The sequence below is a fragment of the Lygodium microphyllum genome, chromosome 3 (genome assembly GCF_053477565.2).
Source record: "Lygodium microphyllum isolate KBCC chromosome 3, Lygodium_microphyllum_v1.1.10, whole genome shotgun sequence".
NCBI lineage: Eukaryota > Viridiplantae > Streptophyta > Polypodiopsida > Schizaeales > Lygodiaceae > Lygodium > Lygodium microphyllum.
Genome location: NC_141137.1, coordinates 184,865,531 through 184,883,655, shown reverse-complemented (window position 1 = coordinate 184,883,655; position 18,125 = coordinate 184,865,531). Strand labels below are relative to the sequence as shown.

At 43.4% G+C, this 18,125-nt stretch overlaps 1 protein-coding gene across 2 annotated transcripts; it reads right to left on the bottom strand.

Moving 5' to 3' along the window:
- Positions 1 to 8,994: 8,994 nt before the first annotated feature.
- LOC148039288 (putative transcription factor PosF21) lies at positions 8,995 to 13,624 on the bottom strand. 2 transcript variants are annotated; one of them, XM_087675182.1, is made up of 4 exons: positions 12,133 to 13,617; positions 11,628 to 11,760; positions 11,273 to 11,357; positions 8,995 to 9,924 (listed from the first exon to the last, which is right to left on the bottom strand). In XM_087675182.1, the coding sequence occupies exons 1-4, from the start codon at positions 12,960 to 12,962 to the stop codon at positions 9,629 to 9,631; spliced, it is 1,344 nt and encodes a 447-aa protein (XP_087531308.1). In that variant the 5' UTR covers positions 12,963 to 13,617; the 3' UTR covers positions 8,995 to 9,628. The 2 variants fall into 2 exon arrangements, with proteins under 2 accessions (XP_087531308.1, XP_087531310.1); XM_087675184.1 differs by lacking the exon at positions 8,995 to 9,924 and adding an exon at positions 9,931 to 10,996 and having other exon boundaries at positions 12,133 to 13,624.
- Positions 13,625 to 18,125: the final 4,501 nt, after the last annotated feature.

The following is an 18,125-nucleotide window of genomic DNA, read 5'->3' as shown; positions in this document are numbered from 1 at the left end:
AACTGAGTTGGATGCTAAGCTCAAGGTGTTCGCACATGTCTATGTCCTTGCGGACATGGGCGCATTCCCGAAGGAGCAGCTTGGAGAATACTTCCCATTTTCCCTATCCTGGGAAGAGCAAGAACATCTTAACGAGCACTATGATAGACTCCTGCATGAACGCATGCAACTCATCTCTGACGAGGAAGCCGACGAACTACACTTAACTGTAACATTCAATGATGTGCTCTACCAACCAAATCTCTTAGAGATAGAGCAACTAAAGCGACAATTGAAGGGTCAAAGTCAATTTGAGAAACATTGGTTTGAAAACCGTGTTGCAAGGCCGAACTAGAAGCCCAAATCATGACAGTCTCAGAAGAGCAATTGGCCAAATGGCGGTCTCAAAGAGACCCAACCTATGTGGCGCCAACTTCCTTTCGAGTGCTAACTGCCATTCGGGATACGAACTTAGCTGGAACTACGCAAGAGAACTCTTTGGCTGATAAGGTTTTCACTGAGGAGGAGCTACATGCTGCCAATAGACTCGGACAAGGTTCAATGCTACTCGATGTTGCAAAATATCTATCGATATTGAGTAAGCTGCTACGAGTACTAGATGCGTGTGCCACACTTCAGTACAATTCGGAGTTCTACAATTGGCTTTTATCCTCGTGAAGTGACATGGATTCGTAAATATGTATATAAATAAACAATGATTTTGTGTGACCCTGTATAGACAATATCAACACACACAAGCAATGATAGTCAAGCGCAGGGAGAAGAGTTGGGTTTGACAGGCTAAGCTCCTCAAGTCCTCCTCTCATCACACATTTAAAAGTTGTGTGACCATTCCCACCTCCAAGTAAATGGCATGCAACCCTCATTACCACCATAGGAAGCCTTGACCAACAACTCTGATGGTGTAGACGAGGTACTGTCCCTTTCTATTCACCTTTCCCCCTTTCCGGTCTATCCTTTCGAGGATGAGCCTTGCCCCACTCCATGACAACCAGTCCACACAACTCAACATAAGCCAATATCTGCTAATGGCTGGAGGCAAAACGAACATCATCATGGGGGCCATCCCTCTACAACAAACACTGCATGCCTCACCTCTCCCCTCCTCATCATATGCGCTTGATAACCCATTGTATAATCCCTTCCATGCAAATAGTTTTATCCTGCCTCGAGGCCTAATCTTTGGTTCGCATTTTGTAGGTCCCCCTATAATAGCCGACATGGAGCACCTAGTGCAATTGGCTTGCAAGGACGCTATCCGCCATCGAAGGGAGCATGTAGCAAAAGCGCCTCCGTCGGAACGCTACATACCTACCCTTAGAAGGTATGCAAAGAAACGAAGCGACACCGGCCCGGACGTAGGCCAAAAGATCCCCAAGCCAAGGGAATAGGAGCTCAAGGGAGCACACAGGACGTGGCAACACCAGCCATGTAGGCTCCTACCAGACGCTCGAGCACCAGGTGCTCGAAAGAGTAAAGGGTAGCTCGAGACAAGCAAGAATTTGACGCATTGTTTAAAAGCATTCTGGAAACAGTTGCAGCCAGGGACTACACCATCCGAGTCCCAGCCGACATTTTTTCCTCCTAGCCTCACAGGAGCCCCTCACCAGCACAACCTCAGTCGCCCGACCACCTAGACTCGACCTACCTCTTACAAATAGAGTAGCCCCATATTGTATAAAAGGCTTATCAAATGCTACCTGGCCATGAATTTTTATCTTTAAATGGTTAAATGTTGACATGTTCCCCAATTGTACAAACTTTTCATATCTGCGTTTAATATATTTCACGTCTTTAGCAAAAGAAAAAGCTAATCAAGTGCAGGTGATAAGTATCTAAGTCAACACCATGGAATTCAGATAAGTGATGTCTCCTTGCGTTGCACTGGTTTATTATAGTTGCGGCATATACCATGCATGTACTCTCATGAAGTGACAAGTGGATACAGGATGATACAGGTCTTTGTGCGAAAGTATTCAATGCCCGATCACCGCAAGACCATTGACCCCACAAAGAGCCGCGACAAAGCCACGCTGTCGAAAGCAAAAATCACCCTTGCCGACCACCCACATCGCATGGCCCAAAGCATATTTATGGGCTACGCTCTCTTTCTAGGTCAAGCTCTATAGTTGGCTCACGGCAATTGTTACCTCAATTGTACCAACATCACGTGTCGCAAAGAGGTTTGCAATATCTCAAGTGTATCTCCCCATCTCAACAACTGCTTCTCTAACAACGAGGCTATGGTACAATCATCACTGTAATATCCATTTCCTAAGCCTTCGAAGCTTGACATTTTTCAACCCATTGAAAGGCTGATAGCCTCAACATATTGCAATGGTTATACTCATGCAAGTTCAAAAAAAAAAGAGGAGAAAAGAGAAGAGAAAGAAAGAAAGAAAGAAAGAAAAAAGCACAAGAAAAAGAAACAAAAAAGAAAACAGAAAAGAAAAAAAAAGAAACGAACGAAAAGATAAGAAGCACCCACAATCATAGCACAGCACCTAGGGGTCCTCAAATTAGGTACGTCCAGTGACCTTGGTCGACTGGCTCCGTCCCTAGTCCCCTAGCCCTTTAGCATCACCCACAATTGTTCAGGGCACATCAAGGGCAGGACATACCTAGGGAGCTTGTCTCGCCTACGGTTAGACCTGTCACCCTGACCCACTTGCACAATTTCCTCTTGCACTCTGCCTTAATACCATTGCAATCAATTGTGGTAAGCACCGCACAATTGGCCATGAAAAGTACACCGTCCTCATCAAGCAAGTCCAATAGATTCCAGCTACCGAAAGTGCAGTGTCCCTGTATTCAATTATACTACGTCGTGCAGTCACAATGCAAAGGTTGTCTCATATACCTTCACGTATACTTCTTCTCAACATGGACAACTTTGCTTTATCCACACATTGTTACGAGAAACTAGCCCGCGGTCTTCTAACTACATAATATCTAAGTATGCACGAGCACTCACATAATATCTGCACCGAAGTATATACACAGTTTGGGTCCTCAAGTGCAGGACAATACTCTCAGCTTGCTTAGAGTTCGACCTGTCTCCCAAACTAATTGCACTATGTCTTGTGCACAATAGAGAAGACTAGCACTACCCCTAGGGAAAGACCACCTATGAGAGGTTTTCAATTGCAGGTATTGAAGACTCCAACAACAGTGTCATTCGCTCTTCATCGACACCCAACTCTAAATTCTTATCCTTTATCGTCCTACAAGCCCGCCAAGAATCGTCATGTGCCGAATCCCCAACAAATAACAGCCCTACCACCAACTCCAACAACCCTACCACCAGCCACCTAGGCCACCAACCACCTAGGCCACCAACGTGCCCCCAATGACCTTCCTCCACACCACCACCAACACTCCTCCACGGCAGCCACCAATGTCCTTGCCACCCACGTCTTCGGTGCATGCTAAAGCCTGCTACCTATGACGGTGAGTGCCATGGGATTGGCACTCGTCTAGGAGGGGGTAATGTTAACCGTTAGATGAAACAAAGTGAAAAAACTGAAAAAGCTAAAGCAGAAGACAAAGGCCAAGGCAAAAGTGAAATGGGACGAAGGCGCACCAAGAAAAATATGGAAGCACAAGAAATGCAGAAAAGTCCTAAATAAAGAAAAAGGGCGCACAAGAAAAAGTGCGAATCAATACTTTTGTAAAATAGCACAAGCGCATCATGGTTTAATTTAAAGAGCGCCGGGCTCTCACCCGTGCAATTTGTAAAGGTAGATGGGCGGTAGGAAGGAAGCTAGGAAGATAGAAGGGCAATTGGAAAAAGGGCCTAGGCCATGGTCAGCCACGTAAAAAAGGGGATAAGGGAATGACCGCCCAAAAGGGATTTAGGGTTTTGTATATAAAGTTGAAAAGTGAATGAGAAGCTCATTCTTGTGTGTGGCCAAAAGTGGCTCTCCTCTTCTTCTTCTTCTTCTTCTTCTTCTTCTTCTTCTTATTCTTATTCTTCTTCTTCTTCTTCTTCTTCTTCTTGCTTGCTTGAGCTTGTGCTTGAGAGAGGGAGTGTGAGAGTGTGAGGGAGTGAGTGTGTGAGGGTGAGGGACCGAGGAGGAGAAGCTCTCCATCTTCTCCTCTCTTCTTCTCTTCTCTTGTCTTACTCGCGGCAATGGAGCTTGGAGCATGGAGCTTTAGGATGGAGCTTGCTTGAAGCTTGCACTTGGATCATGGAGCTACCCGAGTGCGCGTGAGAGGAGGTAACTCAATCGGCATGGAGGTAAGCTCACTACACCTGTAGATATGGATGGTGCGTCGGCTATGTGAGAGGTAGCCATTAGTGCTCGGCTTGGAACGCTTGAAACAATAAGCGGTCCATGGGTCTTGGCGGTTGAGCGAAAGCTCCCACACCTCTACATCAACTTCCTTGTGATCTTATAGTCATTTCCTCCTATTTCAAGACTATCCACTACCAAAACACACATTTCTTGTGGATGTTTTGAGGGATTTTGAAGATGTCTTACCACCAGTTTCGCAGCTTTGATGATACAGATGACTCCTCTGAACGGCGACAAGATTGTTGCGCGGATTGTGAAAAATAGAAGTCACCTAGCCCATTTGTTTGAGAACTTTCTCATTCCCATTCTCTTCATGCCTCACAAAAGGCCCATTCTACTAGCCTCCATATGCCATCCATGGCACCCTCTATACAAGTGCCCATACTCCCTTCTTTACCCAAAGAGGATCGGCTTGATGGTTCAAACTACTCGCTTTGGTCGTGTAAGGTAAAGTGTATCCTTGATACCTTCGATCTTTGAGGGTTTGTTACCCACTCTATCCCTCGTCCAATGGAGGATCCTACCTTTGGATCATCGATGGATCGCGTGGCCTTATGGGATCGACTCAACTCTAGAGCCCAATATTTCCTCTTTATGAGCCTACAAGAATCTGTCCTAGTACATGTCTACAAGTTGCGAAAAGCTGTAGAACTATGGAAAATGCTTGCTTCTTTCTACGATCAGAAGACATTTGCCCACCGGCTTACTCTAGAGGAGAAATTATGAATGATCGCTATTGATGGTTCTTCTTCCATGTAGGATCATATTAACAAGTTGGAGGATATGAGGGATGAGCTTGTGTCCCTTGGCAAGATGATCTCTTCAGAGGATATGGCTATGATTATTTTGACTCAACTGCCATCTCCCCAATTTGATGTCTTCTACACTAGCCTTCTTACGTCAAGGACCCATGAGAAGCTTCTATAGGAGGAGCTTGCATCACTTGTTTTGGAGCATGACGAACGTGCCAAAGAAGTTGCCAATGGATCCACCTCCACCAAAGATTTTGTTGCAAGTTCGAAAGGGGGAAAGAAGAAGAAAGGGATGTCAAAGGCTAAAAGATAGGAGAGTTCTTGAAGCTTTAACTTTGATTCGGAGAAGCCTAAATGCCCATACTATGGGGAGGGGACACATCCAGAGGAGAAATGTTGGAAGAAGTGCCCTCAACTTCATCTGAGATCGAAGAATGAAGCTAAAGCATCCGAGTTTCTACCTCTCCTCCAACAGTTACCCATGAGTTTGTGTTCCTTCATATTGTTTAGTTGGAGGAGCCTTCTTCAATGGTTACCTCGTCTTCTAAGAGGCCTTGGCTAGTTGATAGTGGAGCTCCTAGTCATACGACTCCACGAGGTGATTTGTTGCATGATCTATGCCCTTCTAAGGGTTCTGTCACCATTGGTAACATTATATCAGTGCCTATTAGTGTTGGCACTTTGCCTTTGTTTCTTGATCCCACTTCGAGCTCCCTTTCTCGGGCCCTTTATATTCTAAACTTGGGCTTTCCACTCCTCTCAATTTCTAGCCTTACTAGACTTGGTACCCGAGTTGTCTTCACCGAACCGGCGGTTTGTATCGAGGATTCTTCTACAAGAGTCGTTATCACAACAGATGGTGGGAGAGCAAGCTTTACAAGCTCCATTTCCCTTCTCTTATGCAGGGTCCTCCAAGGTAGTTGTCTCTTGCTACACCCATTCCCACTTGTACACCATCTCTTTCACAGGTTCCTTCCCATCCCCCACCCTCTCCTCTAGTGATTCCCTCATACCCCCCATTCGTTTTAGAGGGGGACGATCTCAATGGTATGGTTGTGGATTCCTTGGTCCCTAGTGTTTCAGATGAGGTGTCCCAGCATCGTAAGGAGCTTCTTCATCAACAATCTACGTCAACAAACTTCATCAACATTGGCATTTCTCTTGCCACCGCAGGATTTGTTTCTTCTTGGCCTTCCGCCTTATTCAAGATCTAAGAGGGGGTATTGATAGTCATATTTGTCATGCCTTGTTATCTCCTGCTACCTATAAGCCTCAATCTGAGTCAAATGAGAACTTTAGGAGCTCTAACCTGTCTATCACTTGTTTTGATGGAGGAGGTAGCTCATTCTAGAGCACTCAATGTATTGCCATTCACCACATTTTCTCCTCCAGTTGGGATTTTGTGTACATTTCCCAAGAAATTTTTGCATTCATCAGTCGGCCTCACTTGTCGAACATTGTCCATCCTTTCCAAAATTTTTCTAGCATTTTACCAGCATTACATGCTAGTTGGACCAGCATTAAATGTTGGTCAGCCATATTTTGGCCCCAAATTATAGTTAGCGAGATTTAGGGTTAGTTGGCTATATATAGTCTGCCCCTCCCGCACTCATTCATTCATTTTCCTCCTTCATTAACAGGTGCACACTCTAACTCCATCATCCTCCTCCGTCTCTGATGTTGACATCATCATCAGCATGATCTAGTGCCCTCATTGACATTGTAGGCTACGTGTAGGGATTGATCAATCTCCTCTCTTTCCCATTTGTATCAACATTATTTCTTATTCAATGCAGATTTCTTTCTTCTTTTCTTGTGGTCTCTCTTTGTTCCATTGTCTTTGTGTTCCCGTTCCTTTCTGTTGCACACTCACAGAAATTTAGCTTATTTGCACATTGCCCCCACAATTGGAATGCAAGGGAAAATACTTAATGTGGTCTAGAAAGGTTTTGAAAGCTGCGAAGGACATATGAGATCAATTATACTGATGGTCTCCACTTTGCTAGTCGTATACTAGTCAAAGTTTGTATTTGGGGATTGGATGTCGAGTTCCTTTACACAGTTCCTTTACACATCGAAGAGAACACAACCTACTATGTATTTGTTAAACTAGTAAACTCCCAACCCACTTTTGGGCAATGAGTCTCCCCCATCTACTTCACCAAGTGATGAACAATGCACTTTTTGCATATGCAACCAATGCAAAATATTATATATTTGTTATATTTTCACTTTTTTGTAGCATATATTCATTTTGTGTGCAAATGTGTTATATCCTTGTGGCACCCTTTTTCAAAAAGTACACAACCACACCCTAGCAAGGGTCGAGCATTCATCATTGAGTATGTGAATACCTTGAAAGGGATTGCCTTGTGAGTGCTACATGACAAATATAATATCATGTAACACTTTGCTACATAATCCCTTTGCTCATCCTTACTAACATCCCAAACATTTCAATATTGCATATGTTGATGCTTCATTTTAATTATTGGAAGCTCATAAACAAGAAGAGAATGAAAGAAAATTTGTACTTAACTCCAAAAAAATATTGAATATAAGAAGGATTGATCTATCCCTACATGAAACCCAAGGAGTCAATGAGAGGCCTCCAAATTAGGCTGATGACAAAAGGCAACACCGGAAGACAAAGGAGAATTCTTGAATGTCAGAGTGCACTGAAATCTGCAACTAAAAACCTATGAATTGTGGCTTCCACCAAATCGCCCTGCTATAATTAGTAAGAAATGCCCAAATTTGGTCAAGGTGGTAAAACTAGCCCCAAAAATGCTAGCCAACTGCATTTCCAACAATAAAATAATGTCAGTGGCCACAAAATACGTAGATCACCACATAATAATGCTGGGAGCCACGTAATATGTAGACCGCAAAATAATAATGCTAATCACCTCTGCCAAGTGCGAACAGGTCCTCAAACCACTAAAAAAGAAATGCTAAGGGGTTGGAAACTTATCTCTGGCAATGTGAACACGCCCAAACTCGTTGGAAAAGAAATACATGCTCTAAACAAAGATGCCTCCTCCATCAAAACACACGACAAATTGAGTGCTAGAGCTCCTAATGTTCCCATCTGCCTCAAACTAAGGCTCACAAGTAGGACATGACTCTGCAAGACACAACTACTAACCAAACCCTCTCTAGGATGGCAACTTGCTAAACAAAGCATGGACAATCTGCATATCATAAGCTGAAGATTACTCATGCTAAACTGGATGAATTTCCTACCGTGCAATTAAAAAGTGGCTGATCCTCCCTCATCGAGGGATCCCTTGCTTAAACCATTTTACGCAACTTGAAGGCACCAATTTACCATTTAGTGCAAATCCACACATGTATCTTACCATGCTTTACAAAACAAATCAGTAGCCACTTCCATGTCATCTTAAACTTACAAACCTGGGCGTGTAGCCTTGTATAGCAAGGAGTCAAACTCCTGGAAGGAATGTTTACTTACATGCGGTTTTGATTCAATACAAAAAGGCTTTGATTCATATGCCAACATCAATTCTACCACATGCTCTCAAAATAGATTGGAGGCAAACACATGATCCATGAATTTGACCCAATGCCCCCGGAGAGGTTACCGATAATCATTCCATGCTCAGTGAGCCTCCTGATTATCATTCCATCTTGGTTACACACCATTCTGCTCAGTGAGCCTCCTGAGAGTCATTCCATCCAGTGTACTCAAAGCCTACATCATTGCAATAGGTTTAACAGAAAATGCCTTACATTTTCTTGTCAGTACAGTCAGTATAATATCTAAACAAAAGAAGATCAGAAAGCATAGCACGCGTTGAAACTAACATGTTGAGTGTTCACAATGACAATCACCACCCCATGTGGAGAGAGTGGAGGTTGAAATGTCTATATGCCTTCAGCTGTGCGAAGTTACTTGGGACGAAATAATTGACATCATTGCAAAATGGAACATATAAGTATATTATTGAAATAGAGCGGATGGAATAAATGTCTGATGAGCATCAAAATAATGAGGTCTGGTTATATGTCACTGACACACAGGAGAAAACGACCCTGAAGAAATGAGGCTGATCATCCGTGCACAGTGCATGAGAACATGGACAACTAGGGTGCAACATTAACCAGGTTCTTTAAGCATATGTACTTACAATGCTACAATTTGACTAATCTTAATGAAGTTGAAAAGATGGAATACAACACTAACAACTCTTCGGAGGTAACACCTGTGCATGTAAGTCAAAACCAGCACAAAAGATGGGGAAACCCCCATGAATCTTTCTGGCTGAAACATAATAATACTGCCTTTTGGAGTGTGGGGTATTTGGGCCCTGGGAGCGGGGGGAATCTTCTGCTAATCTTCATTACAAAACAGCTATATTCTTGTACTGGAATCGCTCAGAGCATAAATCCATTGAATAAAGAATTGACTTCTCCGACCTTTGCCTTTAATAACCAAAGAATGTGATTACTGTATGCAGGCAAATAGTGTACACCAGCAAAATTGTTCTGTATGAACTCAGTGGCTTAGCTCTCTTGCTTTCAAGTACACATAACAGTGTTGGGACACTTCAAAAGCTAAAACGATGTGCCATTTGAACCTGCAGCTTGCATACTGTCTTGCGAGATCCCTGAGCCATTGAGGCCTGCTACTACTGACCCAAACCCACCAGATTGGAAACCTTCCTGGTGCCCTCCCTGTGATTGTCCATTAAATGATGAATGTGCATGCTGCATTTGTTGCATTTGCTGAAAAAACTGCTGGTGGTTAAGTGGCTGCCGAGGGTGTGATACAATCTGTCCATTACTGGCATTGAGCTGTCCCGTGACCAGCTTCAGCCTCTGCACTTCCTCCCTTAATGCTTCATTCAGGGCTAGGACAAGCACCATAATACCATGACTCACCATAAGTTCACATCACACAAAATCTCTCTTTCTCTCTCTCTCTCTCTCTCGGAGTATTTCTGTATGTATGTATGTATGTATGCAAAGATGCAGCTACAGTCCACTTAAAAATATGACCACAAAGAAAAGAAAAGGCAAGTGGAATGATAGGAATTAATAAAAATGTTCCCCCTGTTGCTTTCTTCTGAAAAAGATGAGACCAATAACTTATCAATAAATTGACTCTTCCTCATCAGTATACTAGAGACAGAATTGAGCAAGCTAAAACATGTTTCCATCTTGAACTACAGGAAATTCGTTTTTCAGTTTTAAGAAATGACAAAATGAGAGCAGAGTGTTTTACATCCTTGGACATCTAGAATGAGCACAGCACCCACAGTAGCATTGACAACTGACCAATCGGCCATTTGGTGTGAACGCACCTTAAGGCTAGGGTGATTACAGGCTCTTGTGTGCTGCCCTTAGGTAGGGCACACAAGGAGTCCTCTAAAAAGCTTAAGTGCTCAATTGTGCCACATTGATCACCACACTTGGACTGGCAGATCCATCCACACACACTTCAATGTTGTTCCCAGGCTCAGGGTGAGCCTGTATTGGCCCTATGGCTGAGAGGTGAGTCTGATGTCCAACCCTCTACATTTCCTACTATGCCTGTGTATGGCTTTTGAAATGTATGCAGACTGATCCCACACCATCCCAATGCCTGGATGGAAAAGAGGATGGGAATTCTCTAAGCTGCAGCAAAATGGTGGCCTGAGAACATAGGACATGGCTGCAAATAATAAAAATTACACACGGCCAGAGATTGGATGGCTTGAACGGTGAACCTGTTAATCCACAAGGAGTTTGTAGAAGCTACAGGAATGGTGTATGATCCTAAAGGCACCCATGACCCATGGACCTGAGTAGGTCAGCAAGTTTTGTTAGTTGCTCAGTACTACTTTTTGCATTTTGGTTCCGTTCACACATAAGATGGTACAGCTTGTTGGAAAGGATTGTCAGAACAGAATAACCCCGTATTCAAGTAACCTGCTTGGCAATCTGCAACATCCCCAAGCATCAGTTTCAAGAACATTTAAAGCTTTGCTTTAAGGAATGCTAGTGTCCCTGTTTCATTCTCTTATGAGCATCAAGCTTCAGATGCACAGAATCAGCAAGGAAATTATGCCTTTAGAGACAGAGGACATGAAAGAAACATGGCCTTTCCTGGTTAAATGGCGAAGTGAATTCATCATTAACACATTTCAACTTAGTAAATGGAGGTCTCATATCGAAAAACACAAAATCAAGAGGAACTAAGCATCGTGCAGTTGTTACCATCTCGAAGCTGAGCTTGTTGTTCCATAGAGTGAAGCCTAAGTTTTAATTCACTGTTCTCTGATGTCAGCCCTGAAGTATCTCTCTACAAAAGTAGAAACACAAGGAGAATAGTAAGAGAAAATAAATAGACTTGAAATTTGACATGTTTCATTTGTACAGCTAATTGGATCTGGCACATCATAACTTTACAAAGATATCCACACCCACACTCAATGCATTCAATCAGCCTTTCCTACTAGGACAAATAAGAAAACTACCACAAATCAACACCAAATAAGTGAGAAATCCTACATTCTCATAAATACAGAAAGTGTATGAGCTCACACACCAACAGATAGCAGGTGATCACTACCTGCAACATTGTTAGCTGAGCAGAGAGAGTGGTAGCTTCAATTTGAAGGGTCTGCACCTTGCGCTCCAATTCCGAAATGTATCGCATTTTGCGTTCCTTGGAACGTGCTGCTGATTGCCGGTTTGCCAGAATCCTGTTCAAAAATTTATCAAATAAGAAAATCAACCAATGTTGGCCTCCTTCACTGGTAAGTTCCAGGTAATGTGGAACCAAACTCAGATTTCACTGGTAAGCCGTTCAAATATATCAAATTCCTCCAGCAGAGCACTTGAAAGTACAGTGTCAATCTCTAGAATGAGAAAATACAGGGAACCTCATGGTGCAGCCAATGAGGCTTCACCAACAAAAAACAAGAAAGAATATGCAATGCAAAAAGCACTTGAGACGAAGATCCATCATGTAAGCAGCACAAAAGATAAACTAAAACTGAATGGACAGAAACAGATAACTGTGGTAGAAACACTTGGCTGAAATACTCAAACATATATGGGCCGTACAATCTCACCTTTTAGCCCGCTTAGGATCCAACAGCGCAAGCTCTGCCAGTTTGTCAGCAGCCATTGCTTTCTTGGCCTCATGTGATTCAGACGAGAGAAACTCCTGCTTGATTGGCACTGAGCCATCCATAGAACTACTGTGCTGATGTCGCATCCTTTGCTGCTGATCCAGATTCATTCCAGGTGCACCCCTGCTATTGTTTGAGCCTGCAAACACACCATCAACTGACACACTTCGCATATGGTGGGGTTGTGTGGGAGGCAGCGATTGGGCATCTGATGGAGACTTGGAGCTAGGCAATGCTGCAGATGTTGCAGAATGTGAATTGAGCTTGTCCACGTCGATGTACATAGAAAACAAGTCATCACTTGCTTCATCTGAGAGGGTTGGAGTTTCCAGCATGCCAGATTCATGATCAAAGGTTATATCATCGGGCAATCGTAAGGGGATTTCGGATTGAGCCCTCCGGTGCCCTCTGCGAGAAGGCATGTCTGGCATGAGATTCACATCTGTACTGAAGGCCTGCATTTGCCCTGACATAGGAGAAGTGCCATTTTCTTGCATGTTGACATCCAGAGACAAAGAGCCACTTCTCACTGAGGAATCCGAAGGTGATGGAGGGAGTTCTTGCTTTACTGTGAAGGCATTGGAGGTAGAAGGGAAGCTAACGTATTTCGAAGAGTACGAGGGATACCCATTGTGACTGGCAACTGAGCTGCTGTTGTTTGAGCCATTCTTGGCATTTTGTCCTGATCCCTTGGCAGCAGCAGACGAGGCGGTGAAATCCGACTGCAGGCGCTCAACGAATGCCTCATAGCTTTGGCCCAGGCCTTCCATTAGACCAGAAAAACCAGACTTCAAAGGAGAAACCCTGAAGCAGACAGTCGCAACACTGGCTTGATATGATATGTTCTTGGAGCTGCAGATCAAACTACATCCTGTATCTTAAAGGGCAGATCTGATTCAGGGGCCTTCATTAACTCTCCATTAAAATCATCAAATCAATACAGTGAAATTATGGCAGGATCTGCACAAGTAGCCTCCAAAATAAAGAGCTTCTTTGTTTTTGCTTGTAAGAAAGGATAGTCAAAACCGGCTGATGATACTAGTGGACTTGTCTCGGGAGATTGAAAGTAAGAAATTGAAATCAAGATGCTGCCAATGATCCCCAGCTCAATATAGAGGCTGCCAATAATGTTACAATCGGGGTTTCCTGATTAGACGAGAGAGTTATCCAAGCAAAGCAACGGAATGACAGAGACACGAACACACAAACAGAGAGAGAGAGAGAGAGAGAGAGAGAGAGAGAGAGAGAGAGAGAAGAAGAAGAAGAGAGGAAGAATGAGAAGGAATAGATGCTGATGGGTCCTACAAAGAGAGAGGGAAAAGGGAGGGAACGGAACACAGGGCTTCAGCTCATAAGCTGTGAGCCGGTAGTAGGAACACCTGGGATACTGTGTAGGGACCAGAAAGGGGGAAAGAGTTTTGCCCACAACGAAAAGAAGGCAAGAGAGAGAGTTAGAGAGAGAGAGAGAGAGAGAGAGAGGATCCTCAAAAGAGGAGTGTTTTCCCATGATGAAGAGTCTTAAAACTACCGAACCTTTGAGGGCACATGTAACTTGAAGAAAACCTTTGAGGGCACAGGTAACTTGAAGAACAAGCATTGCATCTCACATGCAAAAGGGTCCAATAAGGGTACACTACACACCCCCTGCTGAGATTCTCTCACTGCTTTGCATCAAATGTCAATAATAATTAGGGCACTTCACATCCGAAAGCATGTAAATCTTTCGATAAATCTTGGAGAGTCGCTAAAATAGGTATGGCTTTCAAATCTCTGATTCTCAATGAATAGGTTTAGAGTTGAATGCTAACTTCCTTAGGGTTTAGGTCTTAGATCCTAACATATCATTATTTTAGGAGATCGGTGTGAGATTATGTCTTATAGGCGAAGGGGTCAACATCCTACTCCTCGTTTCTCACTCTCATTGAGCCGAGTGCGGTGCTTGTTTGCTTCGAGTTTTGATTGATCACACAAATGGCTTTCTTAACTTAATGCTAAAATGATGTTAGTGATTGTAATTGAGTCATTAGGAACCTCATGTCAATCCTCATGGGTCAAATCAAACGCTTTCCACAATAAGGTGGATCCAAAAGCTATGTATTTTTTAAGCCCGTGCATTTCATGGAATATAGGTAATGATGCTTAGGATAAGTGATTTGGAAGCTACTCAATATTAGTCCTTGGGTATCCCAAGGAGGTACGTCTCAAGCAGCTAAAATAGGAATTTGATTATGTAATTTGAAATTGATAAAACATATACATGTAGCTTTGGATCTTCAAAGCTTCACGACATATACTTGTTATGTCTGTGAGAGATCTAAAAAAATGGCTAATAATAAGTAATATAGAATAATACATAGGAATTTGTGTCTTTGGTTTAAAAAGATGCATATTTGGTATAAAATTATAAATTGGGGTGGCTTGAGTTTTACTTTGGGTGGGGGAGGGGGCATTAACTTCTTGCTCCCTTTATCTCCATATGGACCTACCTTTTTATTTCTCTTACTATTATTATTAAAAGGTTTCATAACTGTGTAAGTATGAAAGCTTTGAGACTCTAGAGTCTTAGTGAAAAAACACCTCTCTTTTTTTCTTTACCATTCTTTTTCTCCTCTTATCCCCCACCCTCTCTCTCTCTCTCTCTCTCTCTCTCTCTCTCTCTCTCTCTCTCTCTCTCTCTCTCTCTCTCTCTCTCTCTCTCTCTCTCTCTCTCTCTCTCTCTCTCTCTCTCTCTCCAAGTTACAAGTGCCCTTTGTTGACCTCGCACCCTCCCTCACCCTCTAATATGATATGTATATATCCCCACCATCCTCCATTGGCAGGCACGCATGCGTGTGCGCTCACACACACACACACACACACAAAATCACTGAGCCATGGCAATGTGCTTCCAAGTGATGGTTCTGAGCAGGTGGCATTTGACTATGATTACCTTTCTCCCTCTCTCTCTATGTTGAGCGATGGCATGCTGTGGATGGTGCCCCATGCATAAACAAGTGTGAGTTGAAGAGGCCAATCTAGTACTTTTTAATATTATCTTTCTTTGTATCTATGTGTAGAAGCATTCTAGCTCTAGTGTTTAATTTGTTTTTTGTTGTTGAATCTTTCTTTATTAAGATTAAGTTCTTGCAAAGTAAAGTCCATTGCCCTTTGATTCATGAAGGCTGGTTTAAGGATATCATCATTCATTTGGGCGACAAGATGTAGCCATGCTAAGCAACAAAACAAATACTAGCTCCATTACTTAACAATTATATATTATGTTCTTCTTAAAAAGATAAGGGCTTGATTGGTTAGGTATCTTGACTAAAGTATAATACTTTTAACCTCATGGTTTTAAGAGAAAGAAAAGGGCCTTCCCTCTAGCAAAAAATATAACTTAACTAAAGTTACCTAAGCTACTTGATAAGCCGCTAGTGGAGGTGGAAGAGGGGCTGCACTTATCATCATAATTGCTTGCTCCACTCGTCACTAGGCAACTACACTTCTTCTCTTTGGGGCTATCATATTGTAATGATCTTGATTGGCTCTTGAAGTAGGGTGGATAATAGAGTGCTTGGTAAGGAAGAGATGATGGAAGAAGATTTGATAAGGATTAGGTTGAAGTTAGAGTAAGAAGGCAAGGTGTAGAGAGTTGAACAACAAAAGTTTTGTTATAAAAGAGTTGATGGCCACAACTCCTCTCTCTTACAATTGGAATCAGGGAATGCTCTCCTGCTCACAATGATACCCTCCTCCTATATTTACATTGGGTGGGGCAGGGGAAGGTCTGCTTTTAACATTGCATATTACATCATCGCTAAAGGAAAAGGCATGGCAATGCTTTCTTTAGTGAAAGGGAGAGACGGATCGAAGGTTGGACTCGAGAGCTATGGCGAAAGAGCAAGAGCAAGAAAGGGAGAGACTAGAAATGGGAACTCCAACAGTCACAATGTGTGACCGGGCCTTCCTTTATTCAAACAGTCACTAAAAGAATAAAGAATAAAGTGACGGTGGCAGGTGCCCGCCACCTACAGTGTGCAATGGCGGTGACTTTCAGTTCCTGCATGCGGAAGCACTCAAGGACTTTATGAATGTACTCCCTCTGTGACAAGTAGAGGAGTCCCTGATGCTTTTCATGTCTAATGCGCATACCAAGTATGTGAGCGGCCTGTCCCAGATCTTTCATCTCAAAGCTCTTCTTGAGCTGAGCCTTAAGAGCATCTAGCTCATCATGAGCTTTCCTTGCTATTAGCGTATCATCCACATAGAGTACCAAAATCAATAAAGAACCATCACGGGCTTTCTTCGTGTAAAGACACGGATCCATAGCACTCCGACTATAGCCTTGTGACTGCATAAAGGCATCAAACTTATGATACCACTCCCTAGGTGCCTATTTCAAGCCATAAAGACTTTTCTTCAATTTGCACACTAGGTGTTGCCTGCCAGGTTCTGCAAAGCCCTTAGGTTGCTCCATATAAATCTCATCATGCAAGTCCCCATGTAAGAAAGCCATCTTGATATCCATCTGGTATAAATCCAAGTCAAGCTGAGCAACCAAAGCCAAGACTAAGCGCAGGGTGGTCATCTTAACCACAGGAGAAAAGACCTCGTCAAAGTCCACACCATGCTCCTGCTTAAAACCCTTTGCTACCAATCTAGACTTGTATGCCGGCTTGGGGTGTCCAGGGGTACTTTTTAGCTTGTACACCCACTTGCATGGCAAAGCCTTCTTCCCCGTAGGAAAGGAAACCAAATCCCAAGTGTCATTCTTCTATAGGGAGTCTATCTCAGACTGCATAGCCCTCTCCCAGGAGTGATTGTCACCCCTGCACATAGCCTCATCATAGGGGAAAGGCTCTCCTGCATCTGTAACCAATACATAATGCATTGAGGGCTGAAATCTATCAGGTGGATGTCTGTCTCTAGTAGACCGTCTCACGGCAGGCTCTGTTGCCTGCCCAACTGCTTGTCCAATACCCTGACCATGAGCATCTGCTGCAGCTATAGGCTATCCAACTGGCTGTGCGGGAGCTCTCGGCTCCTCCTGAAATATGACCCTGCAGATCTCAACAACTCTCTCAGGCTGCCTATGCATTTTGTCTTCATGGAAGACTACATCATGACTGCAGATGACTTTCCGCTCCTGCGAGACGGTAACCCATCTTGCCTACATCCCCATAACCAAGGAAAATTCATTTGACACTCTTGGGATCCAGCTTACTTCTCTTATCCTTGGGCACATGGCAAAATGCCTCACATCCAAAGACACGGAGATGCGCATAAGAGGGAGGTTTTCCAGTCCATACCTCCTCTGCAACCTGGAAATCCAAACCACTAGAGGGTGATTTGTTTATGACATGCACAGATGTACTAACTGCCTCAGCCCAAAAGCTCTGTGGTAGGCCTGCATGGCTAAGCATACTGTGTACATGCTCCTAGATGGTTTTATTCATCCACTCAGCTAAACCATTCTTTGGAGGGGGGAGGGGGGGGGGGAGTATAGGGGGTGGTCAACTGACGCTTAATACCCCTCTCATCACATAACTGCTCAAAAGCACATGAGACATACTTATCCCCATTATCTGTTCTTAGGCATTTTAGCCTATACCCAGACTGGTTCTCAACCAATGCAAGCCATCTCTGAAACACAGCCAAGACATCGGATTTCAGCTTAATGGGATAAGCCTAAACTTTCCGTGAAAAATCATCTATGAATGTAACAAAATACTTTGCACTACCCATAGACTGACAAGGCATGGGCCCACAGACATCCGAATGTACCAATGCCAAGGGCTCACTCATATGTGGCCTACTAGACTTCTTATGCGTAGACCTAGTCTGCCTACCGTAAAGACAATGCTCATATGAATCAAAACATGCATAATCAAGGGGCGGTAAGTACTGCAAACCAGAAAGCATTTTCATTCCCTTCAAAGACATATGGCCCAAAC

Bases quoted from the DNA above. Each gene is read 5' to 3' on its own strand.
- LOC148039288 (XM_087675182.1), bottom strand. From the start codon at position 12,962: ATGGAAGGCCTGGGCCAAAGCTATGAGGCATTCGTTGAGCGCCTGCAG. The intron at 11,358-11,627 runs GTAGTGATCACC...CTACTTTTGTAG, and splicing joins CTCAGCTAACAATGTTGCAG to AGAGATACTTCAGGGCTGAC. The intron at 9,925-11,272 runs GTAACAACTGCA...TGCTTGTCCTAG, and splicing joins ACAAGCTCAGCTTCGAGATG to CCCTGAATGAAGCATTAAGG.